General features: G+C 42.6%; 1 protein-coding gene across 1 annotated transcript; it reads right to left on the reverse strand.

The window, feature by feature from the left end:
• Nucleotides 1–793: 793 nt before the first annotated feature.
• On the reverse strand, nucleotides 794–17,780 carry LOC122810629 (membrane-spanning 4-domains subfamily A member 8-like; the record flags this gene model as incomplete). The annotated part of the gene is given in 2 exon segments (XM_044082205.1): nucleotides 794–940; nucleotides 17,667–17,780. Coding segments are annotated over 2 exon segments (261 nt in total), but the record flags the coding sequence as incomplete, so codon positions are not given.
• Between the last annotated feature and the right edge of the window lie 860 nt (nucleotides 17,781–18,640).

Consider the following 18,640-nt stretch of genomic DNA (forward strand, 5'->3'; position numbering starts at 1 on the left):
AGAGATGAAGAGACAAAAGGGACCTGGCCAAGGGTTAGGGGTGGGAGTGACAAAGACAAGCAGCCTGATAAAAAGAGGCTTCTGGGCCACAGAAGTCAGAGAAGACTTAGCAGGAGGCACCCACCTAGCACTCTTCCTGCTTTTAGAGGCCTGATAAGGCTGCCAACAAACAAAAGCAGCCTAGTAGGATAATTCCTCTGGAACTTAGCGATAGGAGAGACAAAAATATCTTTAAGGGCCTGCAAATCCTTAACTTTTTCTTGGAGACTAAAACACAGCAGCAGTCCCAGAGAGATTTATATTATCCAAAAGGAGTATCCAGCAACATGGCCTTAATTTCTTTAAGTAATGACTACAGGCAAAGCCAAGAATAATGCCACACGACAGACCCAAAATAATGCCACACGACAGACCCAAAAGCAGCCCCTCTAGAAGAGGCATCAGTAGCATCATACCTACACAGAGTGACGAGCCACCCGAGGCGCAGAACCCAAAAGAGAAAGGGCAGAATACTGTGTCAGAATCGCTGGGGGGGGGGGGGGGTCAGAAAGAAAATGAAAAGTCTTGGTGCTCAAGGCCACAGAATATCTGGTCATGTGGGTCTGGTAATGGATGGCCTAAAAGGCCAAAGGAGAAGCAGTATAAACCTTACCAATTCTCTCCATTGCTCTACTATCCTTATCTGAATGCAGAAGCTTGGACCTTATAGAACCTGTCAGGTTTCTCTGGAGCAGGACACTGAGAAGTTAGAAAAGTGTACAAAGTAGCTTTCCCAGGATGTACTGCAGATAGTTTAGGAGTGTCGACCTGAAGCAGCTCGTAACACCTTTTCTAGATACAAGACACTTGAGAAGAATTTCACTTGAAGTAGCTCCATCATTCTAGCTATAGTGTCTCCAAAAGACAATTTTCCAAAAGCAGATTCAGGACTCAGACTCTTCTTCGTGAGAAACATAAGCAAAAAGTGAAGGCATCTGGGAAGAATAAGACATCAGTCTCCAAAATCCTCATCGGAGGAGGATTTGGAGTTGGCGTAATGGTCAAAGTGTTTACCTCACAGACACAAGGGTACTGGGTTTGAATATCATCACTGGGCTAAGTTTGTTAGATTTAAAATGGTCCATAAGGGCATCTAGCCTAGTACTTGGCCATGAATCTGGAAGAAGTAGAAGTCCAAGGGGAAGTAGGTACAGAAACTCCATGGGGAGGCTTCAGGGCCATGAAGGCATTAAACAAGTCCTGAGTAAACTCCTGCCATTCCCTTTGAGGACCCTTAGGACATACAGGGAAAGTAAGTTTAGTCTTCTGATTTTTCTTGGTAGGGATTGTCAACCCTAACAAACACCGGGGATTCCGCCCATTGATGAAATTCAATAGGAGAACCCAGGACCTCTTCCCTGACTAGAATCTGCATAATCCCCCTAGAGCCCTCAGAGATGACCAAGCACAGTTCCCTTTCGATGTCCAGAGCAGACGTCTGCAAAGCCTTAGAGGACATGCAAAAGGAAGGATCCATGCTGGCCTCCCATGGAGTTGCAGCAGAGGAATCCAGCGTAGATACCAGATGGTCTACAGCACTATAACCCGCTTCTAGAGAAATTGGCCAAAGAATCTGGCCAAGACATCTTGGCCTTCTTGCCTAACAGTACCCAAGGATTTGACGATTCAGCCATGCTACCTTGGGCTAATAGTTTACGCCTCTATTTTTTGAGATAGATGACCTGGGAAGTCAACCAACGTCTACGAGTCTTAGACACAAATGCTATAGAACTTATGGTCGGGGGAGCACTCAGACAAAAAAAAAAAAAAAAAACTTTGTGACAATCCTTATGGGGAACCTGCCTCCCACACTGACATTTTCCCTTCCTGCATGACATGAACTCTAGGTAACCAAAAAAAAAAAATACCCCAATGGGGCACTTCTCTAACAGCTAGGTATTTAGCACAGCAAAAAGGCATTCAGACCGACGAGCAACAATGGCTTTTGGACTGGTGGAAAAGAAGTTCTGAGTAACAGAGTTCGTACATTTCCTATACGCCCTATGTCCTGAATGGGGATCACACACATGATGTACTGAGCATGCAAGATCTAACGGTTTTGGAATACTGTCTGGATATTGGTCTGTCCTTGGCAGGAAATCCTTATGATGAAAAATACTGCAACAGTGATACAGAAGGACATCACCAGATTCAAGAAACATCTTGAACAATAGAACATTTTATCTCACACACAATCATGTGTTTAGAACATTCACTGCACCATCTCAGCTACTGGGAAACCTGGCAGAGTTTACTACAGCTCAGAGAAAAACTGATCAATGACAGGGTGAGTAAAGCCAGTCATACTCTTATTCTGGGTGACCATCAGCCTGAATTGCACATTAAGGATACACACATGTGAGCAACAGGTTCTCAGCTGTATAAGTCTCAAACAAAACTGACCCAGACAACTGAAGACTTATGCTCTCTGAAGCAAACTTGGGTGATTTCAGCAACTAAATGCAGGCCTAGGAGACCAGTCAGGCTCATATGTTCAAGTAAATGTGATATAAGCTTGGGTTATTTGAAAATAAACTGACTGTAAACCAACTACAGATTCGCTGAATCAGATCCCTCTAATGAAAAATGATAATTATAGTTTCATCTCATATACATTATTGGTTTAAGTGATGCAACCCATTTTTTTAGTTTAGAGTTTAAAGTGGTTTGGACTAAAAACAGTGGGAGCATGCAATTGTTTTGCATGTTAGATGGCTGAATATGTTCTGTTCAATAGTAAAGTATCTACATAATGCTTTACTGAATGCTGTATGTGAAAATCTGTTGCTAACATGCTTTTCAAATGTAAGTTAGTTTGCCTGCTGTAATTTCTTTAAGTTTGCTGCAGTTCAATAGCTGAGCTGTTAGGAAATAAAAAATTGCACTTCATTTTCCAAACATTCTGGCCTTTGTTCAGTTGTGAAGTAGAATGCAATTACTCAGCAAGATAAGAATGTCACAAACTAGAACTGTGTGTAGTAGTCAACTAAGGCATTTACTGCAATCGACTGCACTATTTGTGAATAGCACATTTCATGCAGTTGTAGACTTCCCAGTGGTTGTGTGATCCTGAAGTTTTTTTTTTTAAACGCAGCTTTTTCTCAATGCAGCTGAAAATCAGTGGAACTTGATGTCTCCTCACTCACTGGGTCTACCTACATCGTCTGTCCTTCCCTCTGAATTACCTCTGATCAGGGTTGGGATTGAACAAGGAGAGTGCAGCATCCTGTGACCGTGTCACTCTGCTGCTGTGCAAGGTTTCTATTTAAGCTGTACTCTTGTCTTGCCTGCAATGTCCAAGAGGCAAGCATACAATGGGATGGGCTGGTGTTATCACCCTGCATACGGCAATTTCCTCCCCCTCTTTGAACAATGCCCACCTCCACATCCCCAGCATCCACTAGGGATCAAACACTGGTGACACCAAGATAAACCCCTTCCCCCAGGAAAGATGTGCCCAACCTACCCTGCCACTGCCTCAGATGCCTGGGCTGCTAAGCAAATCTAGGTTGCAGTCAGGGATTTATGCCCCTGTTTTGTGGCATTGGCTGACCGTGTGATCATGGAATTAGAATAAATACAAAATTCACCTACATGGGGGTGTAACGGGTACAGTCCCCCCTGGAAATAATTGTTTGCTCATCTGCTGTAATTTATTGCATGGATTGTGTTACTAGAGTCCTTCATATTTGGATGCATTTTCAATCTCCAGGTATGGCTGATCTGGAAATGAGTGCAAAATACACACCACCAAATTAGAGATCAAGGTGGGAGGTACCACAGGTGGAAAGAATTTTGGGGACCTTTTCATGAATAAGGGCAAAGTGAATCAGGAGACTGACCAGTGGATTTGTGCATCAGCACTAATGCAGGCACTATGCTGGTGTGCGGTAAAGAGTCAAGACCTAATTGACAGGATAAAGGCGAACTGGCAGGTTTCTGCCCCTACTGTCACATATGGTCATGAGCCTCAGATAGTCACCAAAAGGATAACTTAATGGAGAAATGCATCAGAAATGAGGATCCTTTACAGGTAGATGCACTTGCTTTTCTTGACAGAGTAAAGAGGCTAATAACTCAGGAAGAACTTGGAGTATATCCATTGCTCACTCATGTTGACAGGAGTTAATGAGGATGGAGTGGTCTCTGTGTGAGAATGCTCCACCTACCAAATGCATACTGGCACAATCTACTGGAAGGAGGACCCTGGGATAAGAAAGGACTCTTTCAGCCTGTTGAGAAACTCGAAGGATCCTGCAAGTACATGCTGGAGAATATTGCTAGGTATAGGAAGTCTAGTCTACCCCTGAGGAGTTTGCCAGCACCATGACCCTAACCACAACAAATGGTTACAAAGATGATGCTTCATTTTATGAGTTAGACTTTTTTGAGCTTTGTCTCTCACCGCATATAATGGTAGCTTTCTCAGTGTTTCCTTTACTGGTAAATTGATTCAGTGTCATAATTCAACACTTACATTTTTCTCAGGCTCTGTTTGTACATTAATGGACCCCTTTGGACCATTTTATAACCAGCCAAGAATATTAAAGAGGGAATCCCATTTTCTAAGATTAAGTACTGAACTCCATGCTCTGTTTATTTGTCTTTACTGATAGGGAAAGTCTGACTAGGCAGAGCCCATTTTCAGAGGAGGCCCGCTGAGAAAAGCTCCATCACAGTACATTTATATTAACTACTGAATTTTCAGATAGTTCTCAGAAAAACAACAGTTACATTTCTCAGAAAAAAAACCCAGTTTCAAGCCAGATATATATATCAACACGTTTAAAGTTTATACAGTTTTGGTACCACTAAAATCTTGCAGGAAGTAATGGATTTATACTGTATAAGGGAAATATTGTTGTAAAGTTTAGTGTTTTTACTTTTCAGTACAGAAAGGTTTGTAAAGGGTTCAAGAGGTACAAAATTATGTAGGAAGGCAGATACTAGTACTGTATATGAGGACAGTGGTAACAGCATTCGAGTGAGACAGCAGGGTATACCATAAGTTCTGTATATGCAGCCTGTTCCAAATTAGTGCATCTGGTTGGTTTAATACTTGGGTATACAGGGAATGCATGAGAGTGGTACAGCAGTAGGTGGCGCCAGTTAGTGAAGAGGGGTATACTGACTTAAGTGCAAGGGTGCAAGTTAAGAGTCCAATGATTGAAGTGCAGGAGAGCAAAAAGTTAGCAATAGGTAATAGGAAGTGTGTGCTTTCACTAGAGGTCTCGACCTAGTGATGAAAATCAGCATGACCATCACTGGGTAAGGCACTGTTTGAGCTGGATTTTATGGTTCTGTAGTCTGTTAGTTATTTTTACATCAGTAGAGATGGTGTTACAGAGTTTGGAGATATAACAGAGGTATAGCAAGTCCCTAGATGAACTGTTTGTTTAGCTGTGCTCAGTAGAAATTTTATTTAATGCAGGGTATTTTTCAGGATAATAGTGTGTATGCCATAATACTGCGGTGGTGGTGCTGCGGTAGCATTGTCGCCTCACAGTTAGACGTTGCACGTTCGATTCTCAGTTACAGCATCTTCTGTGTGTCGACATGCGTGAATGGGCGTTGGGCATTCCTTCGTTGAAGGTTGTGCGCTAGGCCCAGCAAGCCAGCACGTAAAAATCTACTGCTAATCATTAGCGGACCGGAGTTCCTCTGTGGCTACCCCTAACCGGGAAAAGCCAAAAGACAGAAGAATAAGTGTGTATGCCATAACTAGAGAGGGTATGGTACATAGCTGTTAAGCTCTAGACAGTTTAACTGTTTAAAACTTGGAAGAGGTGAGTTTGGTGCGCAGTGTTGGTAACAAATTTAGATACTTTGCTATAACAGAAAGCAGGTTTGGATTTTAGTGATGAGCTTAGGTTGGTAAAGAAGGTGAAGCATACAACAGGGTTGGAAGCACATATGATGAGGCTAGGGTCTTTTTTGCTGGGTCTGGGAGGTACTGTTTGCTCTGTAAAGGAATCCAAGTTTCTGCTGGGTCTTTTTAAATTGTTTAAAAAAAAAAAAACAATGTTGATCAAATTTAATATCATCATCTATTACAATGTCCAGTAATTTAGTATGTGGTACTACCTCAACTTTAATCCTATTTGATATAACCAAGAAAGATTGTTTTTGATGGAGATAATGTTTAGTGGGGAAGAGCATCAGTTTTGTTTTATTGGGATTAAGGAACAGGTTTGAATTTTTCAGCCAGGTTTCAACTGAAGAGAAAGAAATCTGAGTGATTTCTTGGGAGTCTGGATATTGTGGGGCCTGACCACATTAATAATCTGGATATTGCACTATTATTTGCTTGGACTATGGCAGTGTAAAGCAGGTTTATACAAATACTGAAGGGAAGGGGTTACAGTACACAGCCCCGAGGGACACCTACGGTAACTAGGAGAATAAAGGAGAGGTCCTGTTGCCATTTGACTACTTGTTGCCTTCCAGATAGACAATTAAGGATCAAGATAAGGGAGGACAAAGTCCTATAGAAGAGTTTTCAGCGAGTAAATGTTGATGTGATAGTGTCAAAATCTTTGGATTAGTCTAGGAACATGATTGACACTAGGTTACCATTACTTCTATGCTGGTTTACAGTGTGGGTGAAGTGAAAAAGGGCAGTGTTTGAAACCATACTGTATTTTAGGACACCAGATTATTTGAATTTAGGTGATGTAGAAGCTCAGCATAAATACATTTTCAAGTATTTTTGATGGGGAGAGAGGATTTCAGTGGGCCTGTAGTTATTAAACGCTGTAAATGTGGAATCTTTGTAAAGGTAAAACAAAATGTTTTTTCCTTTAACAGAAAACTTTCAGTAAGATTTTGTTCTATTTCCATCCCTATCTAAACTTCTTTGAATGACTTTATAACTATATTGTAGCAGCTTAACCTCAATACATTATATCATAAGCATAAGTGTAGTTTATTATGTCATACGTACAAGTCTAGTTTCTTTGTTTCTCCGACTTATTTTTTTCATTTGCTTCATTGTGATCACTATAGTCTGCAATCTATTTTGGACCATCTTATGTCAGACTAAATTTATTCCAAGTACATTTAACCTGGGATGTTACTTCTGTACAAAGGTTGGATACAGCTCCCCATTAAATGTATTACAGTTATTCATATGTCATGTAGCTCAGACAACTTTTTATCAAATACACTTTCTGTTCTAAGTAACTACATATGTATCACTCTGAGCTCAAAAGTCCTCAGCATTATATTTAATGTTAATATGTTAAGACTTATTTTTTTCTTAGTATGAATGCAGCCCATTTTCTAAGATGAAGTACTGAACTCCATGCTCCATTTATTTATCTTTACTGACCATTAAAGTCTGACTATTTCCAATATTCACTGTAAACACATTTCATGTAAAAATAGGCAAACATGGACTTTCTGAGCTATACTTCATAGGTTCATACTAGGCTATCTGCCCTAGGGCATTTATAAGCCTGGCCAGAGTTGTGTGGCTTTCACCACCCCTTAGGTTGAAGAATACTATACCCATTAGTTTGCCGTGCCTCTGTCCAGCAGTGATACAGAGATGATCCCCGGGGTAAACCTACGATCTCCTATCCACTGGTCAAGATTCCTCTTGAACAGAGGCAGCGAGGTGCTGTCTCTCACATGGACCGGGATTCTGTTCCACAGCATAGGGAGTCTCTGGGTGATGAATCTGTCCCTCCAGCATGTCCTATTTATATCCGTGTTGAGGTTTAAGTCTCTTGCTCTTGTGGCTCTGGTGGATTTGGATTTTTTGAGGTGGAGCATGTCCATTAATTCCGGGTTGGACATGGCCTTGTATGTCAGGCACAGGTCACCTCTGAGCAGACGGTATGCGACTGAATAGAGCTGGAGTTTCTTCAGTCGGGCAGCATATGGCATATTTTTGAGCCCCTTTATCCTTTTGGTGAGGAACTTTTGGGGTCTTTCCAATTGCTGCAGGTGACGGGTAAGATACATTCCGAATGGGGCATTGTACTCAATCATTGGTCTGATAAGTGAAGAGTACAGGGGAACAATGACCTCCCTTGATCTGGATGTGAATCCCTTCATAATCAGGTGGGCAATGTAGAAGGTCCTCCTAACCACTTTGGCAATGTGAGTGTCAAAAGAAAGGCTACTGTCAACTTAGGTCCCCAGGTCCCTGATAACCTCTTCTGTGCTTAATGGATTGCCACCTATGTGGCAACTTGGGGTTACCTTGTTTTTACCAAAGGGTATGACTATACATTTTTTGGCGTTTAGCTTAAGGCCATGACTCTGGCACCAGTTATCCATTTCTATGAGACCTCTCTGAAGGATATCTGTGTCTGATGGATTTTCAACTATGGCGCCCAGTTTGCAGTCATCTGCAAACTTTGTCAGCCACAATCCTCCTATGTTTGCCTGCACTTCTGAAAAGTAGATGCCGAACAAGAGGGGGCCCAGGACTGAGCCCTGTGGGACACCGCTTGTGACTGGCTTGAGTCTGACATGGCACCAGCAACTCTAACCCTGTGGGTTCTGTCCTTGAGCCAGTTTGCAACCCATCTTGTGACATATGGGTTTACATTTAAGCTGGTGAGCTTTTCTATGATACCCGAGTGGGGTATTGTGTCGAAAGCTTTGCAAGGTCAAGGTAGGCTGTGTGAACTGCCTTACCCTCATCAATGGCCTTGGTGACTGTTTCAAAAAGTCGACCAAGTTCAAGAGGCATGATCTGCCCTTGACAAAGCCGAATTGGGTAGGATCCAAAGTCTGTAGGTCCCCTATGTCTTTATTTATGAGTTCCATTATGATCCTCTCCATAGCTTTGCAGACCAGGTTTGTTAAGCTTATGGGCGGTAATTACCAGGGTCCGTAGAAGCACCGCCTTTGTGGAGTGGGACCACAGTTGCCGTACGCCACTCTTTGGGTACGTATCCTGTGGTAAGGCTAAGATTAAACAGCAGCCTTATGTGTGGGTTTAGTTCCTCATTGAGTTTGTGTAGCACACAGCTGGGGACACCATCAGGTCCCATTGATGCTGTGTTTTTAGCTTTAGAGAGCAGCTCTCACCTGGGCATTTGAGATGATTGGGAGGCTACACTCTGCTGGGATAGATATTTCTCCTTTTGGGGGGGAGAAATTTTCACTGAACCTGTCTGCCAGTATGTTTGCAATGTCTGTGGGTTCAGTGATTTTTGTATCATTTTGGACCAATTCTGAGCATATCTGGGAGTTTCCACCCAGATTTCTAACATAGCTAAAGAAGGCCCTATGATTGTCTTTTGAGTCCTTGGCGATTTTTCTCTCAAAGTTGGCCTTGGATGATTTTATGAGTGATCGTAGTTTTTTACTAGTATTGATCAGAGATGTCTTCCCTTTTAGGGATTTTGCTCCATCTTGTAGTAGCTTTCTCCTCTTGTTGTAAAGTTTGTTTATGGCTGGGGTCCACCAGATCGGGCGCTTGCCTTTGGTGGAAAGGGTCTTGATTTTATTTGGGATTGCTTGATCCATGCAATCCTGGAGGTGCTCGTAGAAAGCATTTGTAAGGGATTCAGCAGCGTGGGTTGTGGTTTCCAATGGCTCAGGGGCCTTGAAGGATACCACACCAGTCTTAAGAAGTGTGAAGTTGGCTTTTGAGAAGTTCTTCACTGTGGTCTTTTTTGTTGGGGGTGGGGGCGGGATGTGGATCTTCAGTGAGATTAGTTTATGGTCTGATCTCACCAATGAGGGATATACTTCCGGTGTGGAGCATTTTGTCCCCATGTTTGTGATGATCAGGTCTAGTATATTTTCACCTCTTGTGGGAATGGTGACAAGTTGTTCCATAGCATTTGAGTTTATGAACTCCAGGAACCTTTGGGCTAGGGTATTGGGGCTTGAGTAATGTTCCCAGTCTATAATTGGGTAGTTGAAGTCACCCAATATGATGGTGTTTGGAGAGACATTTATACTCTCCAGTGTCTTCAGGAAGGCTGTGTAGGGTTCCTGAGTTTGAGAGGGTGGCCTGTAACATGCTACAAACTGTAGAGCAGTTTTGCCTATGGTTAATTGCACCTGAATGGTCTCTGATGCTTCGTGAGTTGCCACCAGCCTGGAGATGTGGGTATCCTTGATGAATATGGATACACCCCCTCCTTTTGTGGTACGGTCTGGGTTTTGGGGCCGGAACACATGATATGAGGTAAAACCTGATAGTGCTGGGGTGCTCTCAGGAGCCTTGAACCAGGTTTCAGTCACAGCACAGACATCGATGTTCTCCATACTGAGGAGGGCTTGAGGCGTGCATCTTGAGATTTAGACTTCTGGCATTGAGCAGCATTACCCTTAGTTTTTTTCCATTATTGTTTTCTAGGGCGGTGGGTTTAGAATTTGAGCCTTGTCTAAAAATGGCACTATGGGGTGGCAAGAGCCTTTGCCAATATCCGGAAACCCAGGGGTGACAGGTGCAAGCCGTCCCTTGTGAAGCAGCGTGGCTTGTCAAGCATGTCATTCCAGGCAGACAGACATTGGATCCCCTTAGAATGACACCAGAAATTAAGCCAATTATTAAAACTGATCATTTTGTCTCTGTATTGTGGCATCATTCTTGGTGAAGGTAGGATACTGCTCAGGGTCAGAGTCATACCAGCCTGGGCTACATAATCTGAGAGCTCCTTTATGTCTCTTTTAATGTAGTCCAGGGAGGCGTCTCAGGTCATTCACACCAGCATGGACAATGACTGAGTCATACTTGTACTTGCTGTGGAGTGACCTGAGTGCTTGTGTTATGTGGCGGATTCTAGCGCCCGACAGGCAGCTTACTGTGACCCTCTCCTTGTTCAGTCTGGTGAGTGGGATGTCAGTGTGTCTGACTATGGAGTCACCTATGACAAGTGTGTCTGGCATTGTGTTTGGCCTTAAGGGCTGTGACTGATTTTCACACTGACTTTGTGATCTATGTGTTGCTTGTGTTATGTCATGAGGTGGCAGTTGCTTGGGTGTCTGCTTTGAAGGCCTCTGCTGTTTTGGTAGATTTTTGATCAGTGCCTCAGAGTATGTCTTTGTGTGTTTGTGTGTTTGATTTTTAGTTGTGATAGTTCTATGTGAGACTGGGTTTATGGTGTGTATGGTTACCTTCTCCTCCTGTCTGGTTTTGCCAGTCCCGAGTTGATAGAGCTCAGCCTCCAGTTTGGCTATATAGTTGCATCTCTCGCATGTATTTGTGTTTTGTGGGAGGAGGAGAGGGTTGTCTGTGTACATGAGGCAATTGTAACATTGCCTCAATATTCCCAGATTCACCAGCTGAGCAGGAGAGGACGCTAGCAACTGACCCTTTGACATGCTAGAAGAAATGAAAAAGTTTGCTGTGTAACTGAGTCAGAAAGGACCTATAGGTAAGTGGGTACTCAAGGGGGTTTTAAGCTAGTGAAGTACTTTGTATAATATAGAAGTGTTTTACCTGACTAAAAATGCTTTAGGAACAAGTGCTGAGCTTTACAGATAGAGAATAGACTGTTTAGATTTCAAGTAGAGCAGTTCTAAAGGAAAAAATGAAGAGCAGACTTTACAGAGCCAGAAATAGTTTAACCTTTTTTTAACCGGCGCTGCCCGATGGTGCTCTAGTGGAAACTCCGCGCTAAATGCAGAAAAGGCAATAAGTCACTAGTACAGGCTAGCACACTTTAGTGGGCAGCCAAACAATTAAACTAAACAGCAAACAAACACTTTTCGACTTGAATTAGACTAATTTCGACTAAAATGTACTTTTAAGTGTAGATAATAAAAAATGCAGTAAATAACTATGAAAACAGTTAAAGCTTGCTCTAGGTAAGCAGTAGAAGGTAAAACAAATATAAAAAACAGCAGGATACTTAATCAGGAAAGCAGTCACTTTTTTCCAGTTCTCTGTAGCCAGGAAGACTCAACAGGACCACGTGGAGCTGTGTCTGAGCAATATGGCTTCAAAAAAATGCCAGAGGCAGATTTTAACCAGGGAACTTCAAAAGAGCTAGAAATGGTCCAAAACGACCAATTACTACAGCTTTTTGTGCTGAGGTCACTTCCCTCAAGGACAGGTAGGCTATTCAAGGCTCCCCACTCCCACTGGTGAGCTAAGAAAAGTACAGTTTTGTACCTACCATAAATGTAGATGTTCGAAGATCCACATTGCTGCAGTCCTAACACTTGGGTAGTCCGCTGTCCCAGTCGGCCCGAATACCAAAGTATAAGGCTGACGTCGGTCAAGGCGCATTTGTCTGACATCAGGACGTCAGGGTACAAATGCATGACCGGCGTCATATCCTCAGTCTTTTCTTGCCCCAGATGTCAGAAGACCCTAAAAGATAAGGCCAAAACCAAAAACACCAAACACTCCTGTACCTAATATATGTACAATATATACAAATTTACAAAATAGAACCCCACCCACACAACCACCCCTAAACACAGAGGGAAGGAGGGAGTAAATTGGACTGCAGCAATGTGGATCTTGAACATCTACATTTATGGTAGGTACAAAACTGTACTATGTTCTTCATCTCACATTGCTGCAGTCCTAACACTTGGGTAGAATCCCAAAGCAGAGGTAAGGGAGGATGGCTAAACTATAATGAAGCAGGAGCTGCCAAAATGCCCTGCAACACAGCAGTGGCAAAACCAGCCCTGGATTTAGAATAGAGAGGAAGGTGGTAATGCTTGGAGAAAGTATGCACTGAACTCCAAGTAGCTGCCTCCAAAATATCCTAGTTGCCACCCCTTAGAAATGCTGTTGAAGTGGCAGTAGCCCTCGTGGAATGAGGCCTAATCCCAGCTGGAATCTCCTTGCCATGATGGGAATAACAGAATGCAATGCAAAACCCAATCCACTTAGATATAGTTTGTTTTGACACAGGCTTGCCCTGGGAACTCAAAGCAAAAGAAACAAACAACTGCTGAGACTGCCTAAAATCCTAGTCCTGCTTAAATAATAACGCAACTGCCTGTGTACATCTAAAGTGTGCAAAATCTTTTCCCCTTATTTTGGGGATTTGCATAAAAAGTAGGCAAATGAATAGTTTGGTTTAAAGCCACACTAGAAACCACCTTAGGCATAAATGAAGGATTAGTGCGTAATGATACCCTATCCTTATGAAAAATCAAAAAGGCTCAACCGCCATAAGGGCCTGCAATTCAGAAACCCTTCTTGCAGAAGTAATGGCCAACAAAAGCAGTCTTCCATGACAAGTATTTCAATTCAGCAGTAGCCATGAGGCTCAAAGGTTGTAGAGTAAGTTTCTCCAACACAAAATTGAGGTCCCAAGCAGGAGTAGGAGCTCTCATTGGGGGTCTTATATTCTTTGCCCTCTAAGAAATTGCTTGAACAAAGGATGAGAAAACAATGGTGGGTCACAATCATAGTGAGCTGAAATTGCTGCAGCATGAATCTTAATGGAAGAGAAAGACAAACCTTTGTCCAATAACTCAGTAAGATATTGAAGAGCCACACTCAAATTAGGCTCAGAAACATCCAAATCCTTTGCTGCACTCCAAAATAAAAATCTCTTCCATTTTTCTGCATACACTTTACGTGTACTAGGCCTTCTGGCTTCCATAATCACATTCAAAACTTGTTGAGGAAGTTGAGACCTGCTGTGGTTCAAAACAGAATATGCCAGGCTGTTAGATGAAGAGAGTGAAGCTTGACATTGAGGAGATGACCGTCCCTCTGAGACAAAAGGTGTGGAATTAAAGGTAAAGGCCATGGAGGCTTCCTTACCAGATTCCTCAGTAATGGGTACCAGTGTTGCCGAGGCCAATCTGGAGCTATCAAAATCATCCTTGGCTTGTCTTGTCTGACCTTTAGGAGTACCTTTGGGAGGAGAGGCAGAGGTGGAAAGGCATACACATGAAGATTTTCCCAACTGAACGAAAGAGCATCCACTTTCCAAGCTGTGTGATGAAACCATTTCGTGCAAAACTTTGGCAGCTGGTGGTTTAGTGGAGAAGCGAACAGATCTATGTCTGGAGTTCCCCAGGACACTGTCAATTGTCGAAATACATGAAGATCCAGTTTCCACTCGTGGGGATCCATGATTTGCCTGCTTAACACATCTGCTAAGGAGTTCTGTGCTCCTGGCAGAAACCTTGCCTGTAGATTTAGCTGCAAGCTGAGCGCAGTCTCCCACAAAATCATTGCTTGCCTGTATAGAGGATAAGAATGTGTTCCCCCTTGCTTGTTGATGTACCACATGACAGTAGTGTTGTCTGTTAGAATCAACACCTGCCCTGGAAGAAGTAACTCCTTGAAAGCCATTAATGCAAACTGGACTGCTAACATCTCCTTCATGTTGATATGTAGATGCTGTAGTCTGGCAGGCCACTTGTCTTGTATCCACTTTCCATTCAGATGAGCTCCCCAAGCTATGTCTGAGGCATCTGTCGTTAGAATCTGACTCGCCTCTGGGCGGGTCACAGAGAGTCCCTTGTTTAGGTGACATTCCTGAGCCCACCACAAAAATTCCTTTTGAATGCAAGGTATTATTGGAATGACAGTGTCCAAATCCTGGCAGTGCTGTGTCCATACATTTTTTAGATACCATTGCAGCTTCCTCATATGCAGTTTGGCATTGGGAAGCACCAGAATACAAGATGCCATGAACCCTAATGCTTGAAGGACTGTCCTTGCAGTCAGCACGGACTGATGAGATAGTTGATGGAAGTAAAGGGATAGACTCTTTTGTTTGTCCGGGGTTAAAAGGCCATCTGGGCTGCTGTATTCAGTCTCACACCCAGAAAGCACATGTCTTGAGAGGGTACTAGACTGGACTTTATTTCGTTCACAGAATACCCCAGGCATCTTAGCACTGCTATCACATATTCCAGATGCTGAAGAAGCTCGTCCTTTTCTTGAGCCAGAATCAGACAGTCGTCCAAGTAAGGATAGATTTGTATTCCTTTTAGCCTGAAAAAAGCTACAACTGGAGCCAGAACTTTTGTGAATACTCTGGGCGCAGTAGATAAGCCAAAGGGCAATGCAGAGAACTGATAATGTGAATTTCCAGCTCGAGCAGATACTTCCTGCAACTGAGTCTGATAGGCACATGAAGGTAAGCCTCCTTGAGATCTAAAGTTACCATCTTGAAAAGTGCCAGCCTTCCTCCCAAAGGTGCTGCCAGACGAGAAAGCTCTGGCAGTTGAAAAGGCAAGTCATTGGATCTGCTTACGAAAGGACTGACCCCTGCCCTCACCAGAAGACTGGGCAGGCGAACTGCCTGTTCTAGGCCTAAAAGAACCTTGAGCTCTGCCCCTACCACGTCTAGATCTACCCCTAGACTGAGAATCATAAGAAGGATAAGTCCACCCCTTAGTAGGCCAATTTCTACTAAACTTTGGAGGCTGAACCTGCAAAAAATCTTTAACAGTCTGCATAGACTTAGCCTTGTCCTCCATTTTCTTTAAAACCGTTTCCACAGGCGCACCAAACAACACATCAGATTGTAAAGGAGCATCTAAAATCCTTGTCTTTACATGTTCAGCTAAATTCTGATCCCTCAGCCAGGCGTGCCTGAGAACAGAACCAGTGGCTGCCACCCTCGAAGAGGCCTGTACATCAAAACCACATTGCAAGGAATGCTTACCCACCTGTTCAGAAACATGAACCAAATCCTGCAACTCTTTACACTCAATACCTTCCAGAGCATCTACCTTAGACTTCAATTGTGAAAGGAGATAATTTTGGTATTTCAACATGTGAAACTGGCAATTCAAAGCCCTCATGGCTAAAGTGGAAGAAGTATACACCTTTTTCCCCCATCTATCCAAAGCCCTTGCCTCTTTATCAGAAGGAACAGGATTTTTAACAACAGAAGCCTTAACCCCTTTAGGGCCCTGAGAAACAGTTTCTGGGTCTGCCCTAGGACTCTTAAAAAGATACTTATGAGCTTCAGGCACTCTATAATACCTGTCCGGTTTAACTGGGGCAGGAGGCAAAGAATCAGGGTTCAGGGAAGCCTCTGCAAAAACATCCTCTACCACATCCAGAACAGGAGGTATAGCTAAAGGCATATGCTGGGGTAGAAACAAAAATTCCCTAAGCCTTTTCCTAGAATCAGAGAAATCTTGACCTTCCCATTTAAAATGCTACCTCATGGAATGAAGAGTCTCTGAAAAAGAAAAATCCGAAGGTGTAGAGTCATCTACATCAGAATCAGAATAAGGAGGATACTCCTGCAAGTCTTCAGCCGAAGACTCAGAAGCCTCCGAACACTGCTCAAAACTCTCAAGCTCAGGTTCCACCCTAGGCCTCTTATCAGGGGGGGGTAAAGAACCTCTAATCATAGTAATCAAATCTTCTGCCATTTTAAGCATATGTTTCTTAGGCAGAGACCCTGAAGAACAAGGGGAGACCCCCACTGAAGTTAACCCTGGCCGGCCTCTAGAAGGAGCCTTGGAAACAGAAGGGGAGGGCCTAACCACCTTAGGAAGGGAGGGGAGAACAGCTACCTGAGAAGCCCCTTCAGCCTGGCCTACCTCCTGAGAGGACACATCTTGTAACAGTAAAGTCTCTCCCTGAGAATCCAAAGGAACTTCTGGTAGAACCACCGGCTCCACCGAGCCCTCTAAAGAACCGTTGTCCGGGACAGACTGTTCTTCTACCCTAGGCTTCGCTGCTTTGTCTTTGCGCTTTTTAGGCGAAGCGGGCGTGAGCATCCGGCGGCATGTTGTAATTACGCTTCCCAAAACTAACCTGGCACAATCTAATCTTCTCTTAATAGTGCGTTTGTTAACTCTAGCACAAGAGCGACAGCCAACAACGTCGTGCTCAGGCCCTAAGCAAGGTATACACAATGTATGGTAATCTCTATGAGGTATCTGTTTCCCACAAGAAATACAGTTATTCACTTTTTCTGACATCCGGTTAAATACTGAGGCAAGAAAAAACAAAATATTCCCCAGCGGGTGCCAGCCAACTTTGATTCGGTCTGAAACTCCGACTTCAGAAAATTTCAGAATGCCAACCTGCACTCGCAATACTGCTTCTGCATCGGACCATGCGGCAAAAAAGACTGAGGATATGACGTCGGTCATGCGCATTTGTACCCTGACGTCCTGATGTCAGACAAATGCGCCTTGACCGACGTCAGCCTTATACTTTGGTATTCGGGCCGACTGGGACAGCGGACTACCCAAGTGTTAGGACTGCAGCAATGTGAGATGAAGAACATCTTCCTTCTATCCAAGTAAGGCAATGGACAACACAGGAACTACAACACAGCCCAGGATACAGCAAGGCCTGTAAACTGGTCTAACTAGTTTAGGAGAGGCAGGAAAACAAGGAATATTTTTTTGTTTTTAAATAGAAACACACAGAAATGCAGAAAAGGCAATAAGTCAGTAGTATAGGCTAGCACACTTTAGTGGGCAGCCAAACAATTAAATTAAACAGCAAACAAACACTTTTCGACTTGAATTAGACTAATTTCGACTAAAATGTACTTTTAAGTGCAGATAATAAAAAATGCAGTAAATAACTATGAAAACAGTTAAAGCTTGCTCTAAACTAAATATCTTGGCAATTCCTCAAGGGAGGTATTCCACTGATAAACATTAGGCACTAGCAAGTGATCAGCAGCTGTCAACACTATAAAGTATTTGAAATAGGGATACACAGCAAAACCTACACCAGAAGTTAATACCTGTGGAGGGCAGCAAATGATAGATTTGGAGGTCATAAATCCATAGACAGACAGTGAAACAGCGATGCAGTCTTCCAGCAAGCAGAAAATCACCATTATAGCCTTTAATGCTGGCTGCAGAGACAAAAAGAGAAATGGACTCAGCAAATTTTCTATTGTCTTCTTAAAAAAATATATATTTTTATTTTTTTACAAGTCATGTTCCTTTTTACAAACAAACACAAAGGAATCATACTCCAAACTGTATAAAACGGTTTGAATAAAAACTGTTTTAATAGCAAAGCTTGAGAGACAACTCTTTCTTTGCAATTAAAATGTTTCTCTCACTTTAACATACACATACTTTCACATTATCGCCACATTCTATCCCATACTTAAATAAAATTCAGTTTATTTACTTGCAGTACTATGAGGTAGCCCACCCATCATCCCCTGGCTTCATGAGTTAAATAACTGTGTTTCTAATTTAAATTATCATCATGTTGAGTCTTACACATTTCCTCTACAAAACATACAGAGACATGTGACTGATTATATTCCTTGCAATTCATTTTTATTGCTGAAATGGAAATACTTTGTTTTTTATTACATCTCAATAATACAAACTAAGACCAGGGTCAGACAAAAGTACAAAACTTTAAAGCATGCTTGTTAAAAACCTCACTGATCTGTGGAAGTCTCTATAAATGTGTTATGCATGATAATCCTATAAAATATGGTGTTCATTTCTTTGAAAGTTTACTAGAAGTAATACCCTGCTTAACATCTTTGCATTACTCATGCTCCAAAACTTGTTTTGCTCTATTCAAGAGAATGCAATATTCTATTCAGGACTACTCACTGTACATAATACAGAGAAGTAATTCTCTATGGGAAGCCAGTCCATTCGTCCATCCACACACATTCTTTTTAGGAAAAACATATAAACGTTCAAGATTTCCAAACTAACACAAACCACAAATAAATTTTTTTAA

This window comes from Protopterus annectens, chromosome 9.part0 (genome assembly GCF_019279795.1).
Source record: "Protopterus annectens isolate FY-2018-M chromosome 9.part0, PAN1.0, whole genome shotgun sequence".
NCBI lineage: Eukaryota > Metazoa > Chordata > Ceratodontiformes > Protopteridae > Protopterus > Protopterus annectens.